Source organism: Spermophilus citellus, assembly GCF_964194105.1.
Source record: "Spermophilus citellus genome assembly, chromosome: 14".
Taxonomy (NCBI): Eukaryota; Metazoa; Chordata; class Mammalia; order Rodentia; family Sciuridae; genus Spermophilus; species Spermophilus citellus.
The window spans coordinates 52,804,121-52,818,438 of record NC_138194.1 but is presented as its reverse complement, the minus strand read 5'-3'; the positions used below and the strand labels follow the sequence as shown (position 1 = coordinate 52,818,438).

Sequence of the window (14,318 nt, the reverse complement as noted above, 5' to 3'; positions counted from 1 at the left end):
CTGAAAATACTTATTCTATGAATGACTGAACTCTATTTTTACTAATCAAATTTTAAATGATATGAATCACATTAAGTAGCTCACTTATTGATTGCTTCATTTTTTAAGTAGCAAAAATGTATCTTTCTTAAATATTCAGATGCACTTTTTTAATGATTAAGAGTAGAGTTCAATTATGTTAGACATTGATGGCAACATTAAAGATCATGATGTTTGTAAAACTGTGTACTTCAGAACATTGGTAGTGGTCATGTTGAATTCATAAATTAGCATTTCAGGAAAAGAAAGTTTTCTTGACCAAAACAGCTGGGGAAAGGTTTTATTTAATAAACTTAGTGTATTAAAGATTCTAAAAAGTCTCACATAAAAGAACCTAGTGGGCCTCCCATTTATTGGCTTACCTATTTTTGTCATATATCACCAGACATTTAGGAAATCTAGTAAGAAAACTTAAATTGAATTCAAAATAAAATTCTTATTATACTTATGCCTTGATTGTGGTAGTTTATCCACTTTCTTTCTTATGAGTAATAGGTTGCATTTTTTTTTCTCATTATAAGAAGTTTCTTTTTAAAGTGATTTAGCACTGAAAAGAGGGAGGAGAGGAAGCATTAATCACCTGTGTGTTAAGCATTTGCTCTGTATCATGCCCAATATAAAATCAGAGAGGATATACTCATTGGTCTTAAAATTCATTTAGAAATATTAGGCTTCTTTTCAAACAGAAGGGAGTTTATGAATTGCTGCTTTTTATTATATGGAATATAAAAATGGTAGAAACTCAGAGAACGGAGAGATTACTGCTATTTGTGATTATCAAGCAATACCCATAGTAGGAGTAGGATTTGAGATCCTAAAAGATTGGATTGAGATTATGGGTAGGAAGATAGATATGAGTCTGAAACAATCAACACATAGAACTAGAAATGACAGTGAGGGGCTAGGAGAAGGGCACCGTCAGCTCAAATACGACAGAAAGGACTGTCATTTCAAGCTGTCCAATGTAAGCATGTCCTGCCTTTTTAAAAACTGAGTCCCTACTTACCTGAAGTATTTGAAGAGGGTAGATAACTCTCAGTGGTATTAAAGAGAGAATGATTAAATGGGATTCATTTGATTAGATGACAACTTAATCTCTTCTAGCTTAAAAAAATTAATAATTCTATATTTCATGAACAAGAAAACTTAACTACTTATACATTTCAGTCCAAATTACCTACTCACAAGAAGTTTTATTGTTTGTGTCTCTGAATTGTTTTGGATATAAATATATTACCAAGAAAAATTGGGTAGATCTTAATATTTTTATAAAATGAAAGAAAAGTTCAGTTGTATAATGCCATCTCATAAGAATCAACACATTATTGTTAAGGTTGGTTGAATGATTTTTGCCACAATATGTTAGTTTGGTAGAAAGAAAATTATAGACAATAATTAGACTATAAACTAATGAAATGGGACCTCAGAGACCTTATACAAAATTGTTTTCTGGGTTTAGTAGCAAAATAATTTAAGGCAGATTGCTTAATTGATTTTAATTAGTGTTTTCATTTGTAAAATCAGACATTTTGGCTAGGTGTGCTCTAAAAAAAACTCCTTTCAACTCCAGATTTCTTACATCCTATTCATTTTGTTGTGCTTCCTCATGAATATTTGTGTATCTTGAAATCAAAGCATCAGCAGCAATCAGATTCTAATCTTTAATACTTAAGACTTAGATCTTTCACAAAAAGTAGGAGTTTCTCTTGAAAACTAAATTTATCTCCTGTTTGATAATTGTCTGTAGTGCTTATACTATTGGATAGAGATTTGTTCTGATATTTTTAATAGATTCATTTTAATGAATTTATTGTTTGGTGAATGCTTATTTTGTGCTCTACTATTGATTTGGATATAATCTGTGCAGTCCAGGAACCTGTCATCTACCTCTAAGTGGAACAGATTTCTTGGTAAACACAGAATACTAGTAGTACAGCATAAGTCTTATGAAGGTGCTTTGGTAGTACATACAAGAAGCAGAGAAAAGGGATTTAGCCAGCAAGGCTTTCTTGAATAGGTATTAGATAAGCTGAATCTTGAAGAGTAAGAATACCAGGTAGAGGGAGGAAGAATGGGCCAGGATGATAGACAGCATGGTAACAGCATGGAAGCATGGACAGCACTACAAATGTGAGGATGTACTCTTGCTGATATGTCAAATCAGAAAGTTAAATATGAATGTAAGCAGGTGCTTTATGCCAACTCTAATAAGAGTTTGGCTTTGTTCCTTCTTACTAGAGTAGCTACCCTATCTGTTACCAATCATGATCCTTGATCCTTAATCTTCAAGGTTGTACTTCATATTTTTTTTTGCTATTTTCTTAAAACTGAAGACAAGTATTAACTGATAGAACATTTTCTATCTGAAATCCCTCTGTAATGTTTTTATGCAGTGACTTTTTGTGCCTAATTTGCTTTTGGCAGAATTGACATCTAGTATTTTTAGTACATTTTTTACTTATTTCTTAACTGAACTTTTAATGAATTGTAGGTCTTAGTTTTGGGAGCTTCTTTATATTACAACCTTTGAGATAAAAAAAACACATGAAGCTGTTAACACTTCAAAAAGAATTATTTGAAGTGTAAACAGATACATACCTATGAAAGGAAAAAATAGATATAAAGTGAATGTTCAATAGATAGAGCTAGTTTATTAGGAGCATAATTTGAAAATACAGTGAAACTTTTTCAAAGAATACTTTTTAAAGAGAATCAAAGAGCTGTAGTAAAGATTTGCTCTAAAAATAAAAATGATGCTGAAGGATACCACCTGTGGTCTCCATTATCTTCAGGCAGTTTAAGTTAACAACTGGTCTTAGTTTTATTAAAATAGTTTTCCCAGATATACTATCCAGGTAATAAGAGGAATTCAGTGATATAATGATTCTTCCTTGCCTTTTTTAAAAAAATGTTTATCTTTTAGTTGTAGTTGGACACAGTACTTTTATTTATTTTTATGTGGTGCTGAGGATCGAACCCAGGGCCTCGCACATGCTAGGCGAACACTCTACCACTGAGCCACAACCCCAACCCCTCTTCCTTGCCTTTTAATTCAAGATTGTTGGATTTCCCCTTAACCAGATAGGTTTCACTCTTATCGTGGTATTTTTATCATCTATTCATTGTCATGATCAGATAGAAGAAGCAAGGATAGAATAGAATAGAAATTAGGGGGCTGTATTCAACTTATCAGTGAACAGTTTTTTAAAAAGAGTAAGGTTCTTATAAAATGATTCCATTTAATCCATCAGTTATTTAATATAGATGTTTTGGTGTTTCTGTATTATTAGAATTCATTTGAGTTGTTTATAAATCATGTGTTAATACTGTATAGAAAATCACTAAGTAGACCCATGACACTTGTAAACAACCAGTAGATATTATTGAATCTAAATAAAGTTCCCAAGTCAATGATTCTCAAGCAACAGTGACAGCTTCTCTCCTAAGAAAATAAGAGTGTATTGCAGTTTCAGTCTTTTCTCAGATTCTACTTTCCTCAGAGATTTTTGTTTGTCCTCTTCTTGGACAGGAATACTGTGAGGATGTTAACTTCTGAGTCCTGTTGAAGCAGAAGAAATACAGTGAACCACTGAAAAAGTGGACTGGAAATTAAAGTTGTAGTCAGTTTCAAATTATGTTCTTATGCTTCAGATTTAAAGTAGGGTGTGGAATATAACCTTGGAACTTATGGAAGAAAACTCAGGGAATCCAGTGAATTTCATTTAAGTAGAACTCTCATGAGCCAGAAATCATAAAAATGTTTGGGGGAGGAGAATGAAATAAAACAGCCACTCCAAAAAAAGATTCCTCCAGCAGGAGCACTGTCATCATCACTGTTGATATTGGCCAAATTTCTAGTGTAAATTAAAGATAGAAAAAAAGGTACATTACTGCTTTACTCACTTTTCCTTTTCTGTCAGCAGTCCAATAATTGTATGATTAATGAACATAACAACATTATTAAAATATGAGGATATCTGAATATAAACCTATATGAAAATGGCTCATATTGGATTGTCATATACTGATGTATTAAACGAGACTCTCCCATATTCTTCTTGGCATATTTTTCTTTCAATACCAAATGCTGTTTTCTCAGTGCTTCGTCCACATTTTTGTTCTCTCAAGCCCAAGATCAACTTATTTCATTTTTATCTAATAGTGGGTACTCCCATATAAATATTGGGTGGATGAAATTACTATCTATACCAGAAGACTGTGCTAGTCCCATTTCTACTTTACTCTGTGCTCTTAAACCAGTTAAAAGATTCTAAAGGCCATAGTTAAAAAGGTATACAGACAAGTTGTGTATGTTTGAGAGAAGTGACGTGTTAGGAGAAAAAATGAAGTTAAACCAAAACATCACTTATAAGAACTTAAAGCTAGAAAAGGACACATATTTACAATTAGAAGACAGATTTAAGATTCGTTTCTGTCATTTGCATTGTGTGACATTGGGCAAGTCATTTTACCTCTCTGAACTTTTATTTGTAAATTGTAGATACAGTGTGTATACTAATCTCACATAATTGATGTGAAAATTAAAATAGGGCATGTGAAAGTTCTGTGTGTGCAGTATACTGTGAAAACATTACTGATTCTTGGAGATGGAAGGTTAGAGGAAATGGGATGACATTCTTGACATATGTTCAGTCTTCCCAAGTGAAAGAGGACTTAGGTTTGCTCTGAATGCCCAACTGCCCCTCCTGAAAAAAGCAGAACTAACATACAATAAATAAAAGCTACAGGGAGAAAAGACATTGTATTTTATATATATATATATATATATATATATATATATATATATATATATATATATATATATATAGACATACAGGGAGTGAAATAATTGTCAGCATTATTCACTCACTCATGGGATGGTTTATGAAAAAACCAAAGAGGTTGAGTATCCATTATCTCTGTCAATATTTCAGTATACTCTTGGCTGAGCCTGTCAAAGGGACAAAAACTATGGATGATTGAACTAGATCACATTTAAGATCACTTCCATTATTATGAAGCCACAAATCCTTTGTTTCCCTGAATGTGTATCCTTTTTTATCAAGCTATTAAGATTTATAATCTAAAATATGCTTTTCTGAATGCCACATCTTCTGATGTATTAAATAAGACCCTCCCATATTATTCTTTGTTCTGTCTTTGGGATTTTCTGGATTATTTTTCTTAACACTACTTCTCTATATTCTCATGCTGGTTTTTCTTTCGGAAAGATTTCACTAAGAATCCCATCCATCTCTTTTTGAGCTTCCCATCATCATCAACCTATCTTGACAATCTGAACTCAAAAGTCCCATTCTCTTTTCAGCATAGGTTGTCATCTCCTTTATGTAGCCCATCAAGCAATCATAATCTTATCTTTTATAAATAAAAAAATAAAGACTGCACATTTATGCTTTGACATGCACATAGTCGTTTATTACTCCAAAAATTGCTTGGTAGAAGGGGGATCTATTTTTTTTATAAAGAAATTTAGTAAAAAGAAAAAATGTTTTGGTTATCTGCCTTCTTAACCTACTTCTGATAAATACAAAGTATAAACAATAACATTGTTTTAAAACTAAGTAAATTAACATAATAAACAACCTCAGGACAATCTTTCAGTTGTTTCAGAGTAAATGCTTTTTAGTTATTTAGAAGCATCCACCAAAGGAAAACAAGTGAAGTATAAATTAGAAACTATATTTTTCATAACTGGATAATGACTTTGTTACTAGTTGAGAATAATAATCATTACTTAGATTGGTCTCTTATACCATTATTCTAATTATATTTTATGTCCTATAGTTGGTATGTAGCAATAAAGTTGTGATTCTTATTATAAGATCTTAGAAAATGGCTTTAGATTTTGTATCCTTCATAGATTGTTATGTGTATTTTGTTACTTAATATTAAGACACATGACCAACTGCTTATTTTGGTGTATCAGTGAAACCTACTTGGTTAGAATACTATATAGCTTCAAAGTAACTTCTGCTTCTTGCTATCTTTTGTAAACTTATTTATACCCCAGCTAATTTTTTTTACCTTTGAAAAGCCTTGCAGTGAGAGAATTTCTTTGTCTGGATGATCCACCAGGTCCATTTGATAGCCTAGAAGAAAGCAGGGTAAGTGCTGTATTATATATCACGTGGAAGAGGAACAAATAATACAGTACAATAACTACATTGTTTCTTGAATTAGATTTGCAAGCAGCAAAATATTATCATTTCAGACCATGAGAGTTTTTCACAGAACGCTCTTAATGTTTGAGTCGAAGGTTTCTTTCTTTGAAATGCATGGACCTAGTTCAGTGAAAAAATAAAAATTCGTAAGCATCATGTAGTCAATGAAGATCTAAAATAAATCCTGTCTTCTTTAACTGTTTCAAAAACAGTAACTTAGAAATTTTGTTTTACTACATTTAATAGAATTATTTGCATACTGAGTTTTTTCTAGTCACATATCCAAGTAAAGAACCTACAGCTAAAATCAAATTTAAAACTTATCTTCAGAAGTACAAGTAATTGTCTTGTTATCAGTTCAGTTCATGCTTGATGCTACTCAAATTACATTAATTGACGTGTTAAAGTGGCCTATTTCTTCAAGGAGTAGGCTAGATTCACAGAAATATTTGGTAATAATAGATTAGCTTGCATTTTATGCAAGTTTTTTCCCCAAATGTTTAATGGTATTTAAATGGAACAGATTTAATTGATAGGTTAGCAGTGTTGTATTCAATTAAACTGAGACGGTTCTTTGTGTTTTAGTGTGAATACTGTAGCTTTTAAAAAGCAGCATCAATGAAGTAAAATCTTTATCCAAAAACTTCCTTCATATGCTCCTTGTCCATTATAAATGTAAAATTTAATAGTATTTTATAAATTTATAGAGCTATGCCACCATCACCATGATCTGGTTTTAGCATATTCCCATCACCTCAAACAAAAATTCTTATAAGCTCTTTTGCAATCAGCCCAAGGCAACCTTTACCCTGCTTTTAGTCTCTCCAAAGTTATATTTCCTGGATATTTCATATATAGAATCATACAGAATGTGTGGATGTGGATGTGTGTATGTAATTATCATACAGTATGTATAGTCTTTTGCATCTGGCTATCATTACTTCATTCCTTTTTATTATTGAATGGTTTTTCATTGTATTCATTACTATATTTTGTTTATACAGTTACTGGTTGAGGGACATTGATGTTTCCAGTTTTACTATGACTAATGCTGTGAACAATTTCATAGAATCTTTTGTGGGGAAATAGTTTTGTTTCTCTTGACTTGATCCCTGGAAGGAGGATTGTTTTTTCATATGGCAATCTTATGTTTACCTTTTTAAAGAAACTCAAAGACTGTTTTCTAAAGTTGCTCTACTATGTTGCATTCCCACTAATAACATAGGAGAGTTTTCTGCCCTCAAATATTGATACCTTCTTTATTCATTTTTGAGTGATAGTTTTACAGATAAGTCCTCTTCCAGTACTTTGAATGTGTCATTCTACCTCCTTTGGGTTTCTGTTTGTTCTAAATGAAAAGTCCACCTTTAATTATATTGTTTCCATATACTTGCTGAGTCATTTTGCCCTTGCTGCTTTCAATATCTATCAGCAGTTGATGTGTTAAAGTGGCCTATTTCTTCAAGAAGTAGGCTAGATTCACAGAAGGATTTGGTAATGATGTATCAAGGTGTGACACTCTGCGTTTATGACACTTTGGCTTTAATAAGCCTCTTAGTTTTGATAGGTTAGTGCTATACAACAGACTTGGGAATTTGTTAGCCATTATTTCTTCAAGTATTTTTTTCAATCCATTTTTTCCTTGGTATACTTCATGATATGCTTCATGTCTTACCACATATTCCTGAAGTCCTATTCATTTCTTCAATCATTTTTCATTTATTTTCTTCTCCCTTCTTAAGATTAGGTAATTTCTGTTGATCTACAAGTTTTGGGGATTCATATTTCTGTCCTGTTAAATCTGCTGTTGAGCCCTTCCTATTAACTTTTCATTCTAGTTACTGGATTTTTCAACTCCAGAATTTTCATTTGCTTATTTTATATTATATTCTTTCTCTTTATTCAGATTTGATATTTAGTAAGTAATAAATACCTTTAATTCTATTGCTTTTAGTTCATTTAAGATATGTAATAGCCACCTTACAAACCATTGTCTAATATACCCAGTGCTTGAAGTTATTTAAATACAGCTTCTATGGACTGCTTGGATTCTGTTGAATATGTTTAGTTTTACATTGTTTATTATCATGTCACATAATTTTTTGTTAAATACCAGACATTTTAGGTAATATATTTTAACAATTATTGATTCTGATTCCTGCCTCCTAGAGTGCTTATTATTTTTCTTATTATGTGGGTTTGTTTAGTAACTTGCCTGAATTAAGTCTGTGATATTTGTCTCCCCAGAAATATGTGGTCACTTTTGTTCCAGTTCATATTGTTAATCTAGAATTTGTTTGGAAAGTCAGATTTCTAAGTGTACATTAGGCTAAAGAAGATTATTGTTTATCATTTCTTTTCTAGCTTACAGATTTATTTGCATTATAAATTTAAAGAAATTCTGTGTTCTTTTCTTTCAAAATAAAATATTTAGTGATCTTAATGAGATATATTTCTTTAGTCTGTGTATTTCCTTAAGCAGCCTCTCATTTTAAGAAAAAATTCAAAATGATTTATTAATCTACATCCCTTAGAGTGGGATTATTGAGCTTATTTGAAGAATAAGGAATCCTCAATCCAGTAAACCTTGTCTCTAACCTACTTCTTCTACTCCCTATTGAAGGCTGTCATTTCTATCCTCTCATGTACCCGAACAGAGAAGATTAAGGATAAGGACCTAAATTTATTCTGTCTTCCTTTGGAAAAATTGAAATCTATTATTTGTATGGAGATAATATGATTGGACAAAATGAAGTCTTAGTATACTAGCTTTAATGAATAGCTTATAATTAGAAATGAATTATAAAAAAATCATCTTAAAGAAACATGTTATAAATACAGATAATTAAAGCTAAAATCATTAAAGCTTCTATTCTTTTCCTCAAATTCTAATTTTCAGTTATTCTAAAGGTTGAGAGCTGAATTTTCTTGTTCCTAATTTTGAGAAATTTAGAAAGGCAAAGAATACAGTCTGAATTAGGATAATTAATGTAATCAATTGTTAGGATCATTTGCTAGGTGATTTTTCCAGTTCTGAGGCACAGTTTCTCTCTGCCACGGAAGAAAATTATATACATCATAGATTCACCTTTAATTAGCATTATAATTAATTAGATTTATATATATATCTTTTATTTTTTGCTTTCTAGGAATATAAGCCATTTTTATAGTCTCATTAACAGAGCAAAATAGTTCTATCAGCACATTTTTCTAATAACTATTCTAAAATAGTTTCTTCCTCTTACATACATCTTCCCTATGAAATACCCCCTTACTAAATGGTTTTTAATATTGGAGGAAACCCAAGAATTTATGTAAGGACTATTTAAAAATACCTTACAACTTAATAAATAGTCGCTAAATAATTCAACTCAGGAGTGTAATCATTTGGTTGTTGTATATGTATAAACATATGCCATGACATGTTTAAATTACTTCCCAAATTTGTTATACTTTCACTCACAATATATTTTCCTCTTGTCCCATGTTTTCATTAATACTGAATATTGTCAGCCTTTTATTTTGTGATTACCAGCTGGCTTACAAAACTTTTCTATCTTGTAACTCTTTGGGACTTCTGTGAATTTCCTGTTCCATCCTTTGTCATATTTTCTGTGATTTTTTTCCTTCCCTAAACCCATGATGTAAAGATACTCTTCTAATTTTTTTTTTCTAATAGGTTTAAACTTCTACTTTTCACACTTGGGTCCTTTAATTGACTTTGCTTTTTCTGTATGGATGACCATTCATCCCTATATCATTTAGGGAAATGTTCCTCTTTCCTTAACTAGTTAGGAATTCTTCCTTAATCATAAAACATTCATTGTGACTATTTTTGGCCAATAGATAGTCTCTTATCCCTAGATTGTATTAATTACTATAGCTTCATATATAATCTTGGTATCAAGCAGATCAAGGGGTTTCTTCCTTACTCTTCAAAGTTTACTCTTCTATATGACTTTTAGAATCAACTTAAAAACTCCTGTTGGCATTTTGTTTGGAATTACAATATAGTTATTAATTTTGAAAGGTTTTGTCTTCATAGTATTAAATCTTCCTATCAGTAGATCTTTGCTTATTTAAGTCTTCTTTTAAAGTTCTTCAATAAAGGTTTAATATTTTTCTTAAACTTCTAAGAAAAGCCATAGGATTTATTCTTAGCATTTTTTATATCATAATTGGTGTTTTATTATATTCTAAATTATTACTGTTACATTATTGATTTTATATATTTATTTTGTATGACATATCCTTGCTGAAATATTTTCTTAGTTTATAGATCCTTTAGGATTTTCTGTATAGTTAGTCATATCACCTCCAATATTAACAGTTATGTTTTTATCTTTTGTAGTCCTTAATATTTTTCATTTCATTGTATTAGCACGGATCCATGGAGTTAAGTTGAAGCCATTATCATTTTCTCCCTTCCTAATTTTAAAGGAAATGATCCTACATTTTACCATTAGCATATGGTGTTTACTGTAAGCCATTGATGGTTGTAAATTGTTTATTCTCTTTGTTTTTATGTTAAGGAAGTTATTTTCTGTTTCTCCTTTGCTAAGTTATAGGGGTTGTGTTGGTGGGGAGGTGGTTAATGCTTTTGTTTGCATGTGTAAAGATGGCATAAGAAGACTTAAATAAGCAAAGATCTATTGATAGGAAGATTCAATAGTATGAAGCTAATACTTTCCAAATTTATCAGTAAATGTATTATAATTCCAAACAAAACAGCAGAATTTTCTAAAGAACATACTAATGAACTGAATTATTGACAATTGATTCAGTTAGTCGGTTTTGATAATTTATGTGTTTCTAGAAACTGAAAATTTCATGTGTATTTGCATAAGTCTATTCGTAATAGTCTAACATGATTTTTAAAAATCTGTTAATATATTTGTAAATATATAGCTACTTTCAGTCTAACTGGCTTACTACTATAATAATTCTAAAGAAAAGGGAGTTATACTTAGGGACTAAGAGAGCCAAGATAATAGAGACCTAAAAAGATGAGTATAGAGAGTAAATTTCAAGAGAGTAAATATACTTGTGATTTTGATCTGTTTTCTTGACTCTTCAGTAATGCACTTAAGAAAAATACTGCATCAGTAATTAATTTTATTCTCTTTCTGCATTTTTTAAGGCTTTCTGTGAAACTTTAGAAGAGACTAATTACCATTTACAGAGGGAACTACTTGAAAAACAAAAAGAGGTGGAATCATTGAAGAAACTGCTCAGTGAGAAACAACTTCACATAAATGCTTTAGAGAGCAGAATCAGGTGTGTTGTGATACTTTCCTTTGTAGTATAATTCTACTCCTAATACTCTGGGCTACATACCCTAATGATCTCAGAAGTTTCTGATTCTTAAAGTTACAGAATCTTGGCCTCCTTTGTAAATTGGATAAATTGTCTTTTGATTTAATTTAGAAGGCTGAACATTTGTAGGATGGGGGACATCAGGAAAATCAACCTCTAGTGGTTCAACAAAGATAAACATTATTTGTTGTAACTTAAGTGGTATCTTTATTTCTGGGCATATATGCCAACTTTTCACATATGAAAACCTTCTTGGGTTATTTACATATTTACCTTCTCATCAGCATATATCAAATTGAGGCTTAAAATCCTTTTAATTTTAACTACTAATTTCTCTGTTGATTCTCACGGTGAGCAATTTATTGACAAAGTAACTGCATTAGATGCAACAACTGAAGACTACTAAAGCTACATGTATTCACAGGAATAAACATATTACTATTTTATACCTATTTTATTCATATAAAATAACTTTTTGCTGTAACATACTTTAGAACATTATCTTTAGAAGCTGAAGAATCATTGTATGTATCAGGAGTAGAAGGTGGACAGATCCTACGAGTGGAGTCCTGTGGAGTTGAAGTTGATCAAGATATCGTGGATGAAGAATCTAGGTATATAATATTTAGTTTATTATAGCCTAATCATTTAAGTAATAATTCTAATATTCTGAAGAGCATTCTTTATACACTCAGTGTTATTGTGTTCTGCATCTTTTGAACAAACAGACCATAGGTGTTCCAGGTTCTCCCTAAAATTGTCTTTGGCATCAGCCTGTGTGTTTTCTCGTTGCTTTTTTTCAAAGCTATGCCTGAAATATCTGGCTTCTGACAGAGGGAATTAGTTTTGTAAATCTTTTCAATCCAAAAATAGAATACTATAATATCTACCACCCTGCCTCCTTAATAGAATGATGAAAAGATAATATATTTGAAAGTACATAGAATTTTTATTACATATATATCTAAGGTAATCATCAGTACTTTAGTGGTAATTGTTGAACTATAATTATGAGAGCAAATTTTGTTATGGTAACAACAAAGTAAATTTTTATTGTTAATGGCAGTTGGGAGAACTGAGTTTAAAATACATTTATTTATGTATTTACTTCAATTTACATTTCCAAAGGTGTTGCCTGATAATTACAACTTAAAAATACTAATTTCTATATTTTTTAATGGAGTATTTTATTACTTTTACATTGAATGTTTAGTATTTCCTCAAGGTAAATAATTTTTTAAAGATAATAAAAAAAGAGAAATAAAGGTTGGGGAATGTGGCAAAGTGGTGGAGTTACTTCGTAGCATGCATGAGGGCCTAGTTTTGATCCCCAGCACTGGGGGAAGAAAAGGGAGGTGTTAATAAAGTGGAATGGCAATCCCTTCATTGATCTGTTTCTCTTTTTTTACAGAGCTGATACTAAGCCACACCTAAGCTTCTGTGAACCTGAAAATGCCACCCCAGAGATAGAAGTAGCAGAATTGGCATATAACGCTGAAGAAGACTAATACAAAACACAAGCAGCTCTCCATTTCAACATTTCAGCAAATTTAGAATAGAGTGGCAAATACCATTTAAAAAGAAAAAAAGGACTATGAAACATTGACAAAAAGAACAAGAATGTATATATATATATAAAGTTTACATAAAAGTTTTTTTAAGTTATTGGGATAGGAAATATATTCATTGCTGCTTTTAATTGTCTTTTATTCAGCTTTGTATTTAATACACTGAAAAAATCTAGTTAGAATTCTGTTATCAAGGTCTACATTCTAAAATACTGTACATAAATTATTATGGTGTTTTGCCTGTATAATGCTCCAGACATATGTGTCTGTGTGTGTGTGTGTGTGTGTGTGTGTGTGTTTGTGTAAACAACAGTTACATTAGTCAAATGGAAATTAGTTGCATGTTACTATCTGGGTGATGTATACTTCTTTGTATCTCTGAAATGACATATTTTCATTAATGGCTTAAATCAGTGAACATCACAGTAAGGGTAAAGATGAGTTGAATTTTAAATGTTGACATGTTTGCCATCTCCAAATAAAAATTTCTTATTTGAAATGTTAATACTATTTAAAAGAGGAGAATGACTTTCTAGTACCAAAGGAAAACTTTTAAAGAGCTATAATCATATAATAGCTAATGTGACAAAATAGCCTTGATTTTAAAAGTGAATTCATTGGTAAAGATTTTATAAATGTTCCAGTTTATTGATATGTTAGACTAGTTTATTTGCCACATCATCATCTTAAATCTCTATCAGTAGACTGAGTGAGTTTTCCTTTTTCAGAACACTACCTCTCTTTGCTAATCAAGGTATATTCTTTTGAAAATACACTACATATTCGAAATTGGGAGTTGTACAAAAAAAGAAAGCAGAAATCCATAGACACTGCAGATTTCCTAAATGGCTTGAACCCATGGCATTGTGGTTTTATTTCTGTGTCTGTGAAGGTGTTGTTATGCTGTGTTATGGCTGATTTTCTTTTTAATGTATTTAGCCAAGTGATGCACTTTATGAAAATTAAACTCATTTGTGCCAAGTTTAATTGGTGAATTTCTTTAGTAAGTGGAGTTAGCAGAATTATGTAGTGCCTTCATATTACAAAAGTCTCCTAGGTTTTGTGAGTCAGCCTTTTGAAAAATGTTTATGCTTATTTCAGCTTTGTGTACAGTTATTTAAAATGCCTTGTTTCATTGTTATAGTCTGAAGTTAGTCATTTATTTTTGTTTCTACTGGTTTGCATGTTGCTGTTAATATGCATTGTAATCATG

General features: G+C 30.9%; 1 protein-coding gene across 1 annotated transcript in view; it reads left to right on the top strand.

Moving 5' to 3' along the window:
• The window catches only part of SNX16 (sorting nexin 16), a 31,922-nt gene extending 17,997 nt beyond the window's left edge, over positions 1-13,925 (top strand). Inside the window, exons 5-8 of the mRNA XM_081265803.1 lie at positions 6,095-6,164; positions 11,362-11,498; positions 12,032-12,151; positions 12,949-13,925. Of these exons, the coding sequence (XP_081121929.1) occupies positions 6,095-6,164; positions 11,362-11,498; positions 12,032-12,151; positions 12,949-13,045 (424 nt within the window). The 3' untranslated portion in view covers positions 13,046-13,925. The remainder of the gene's footprint in view (positions 1-6,094; positions 6,165-11,361; positions 11,499-12,031; positions 12,152-12,948) is intronic.
• The last annotated feature ends 393 nt before the right edge of the window (positions 13,926-14,318 follow it).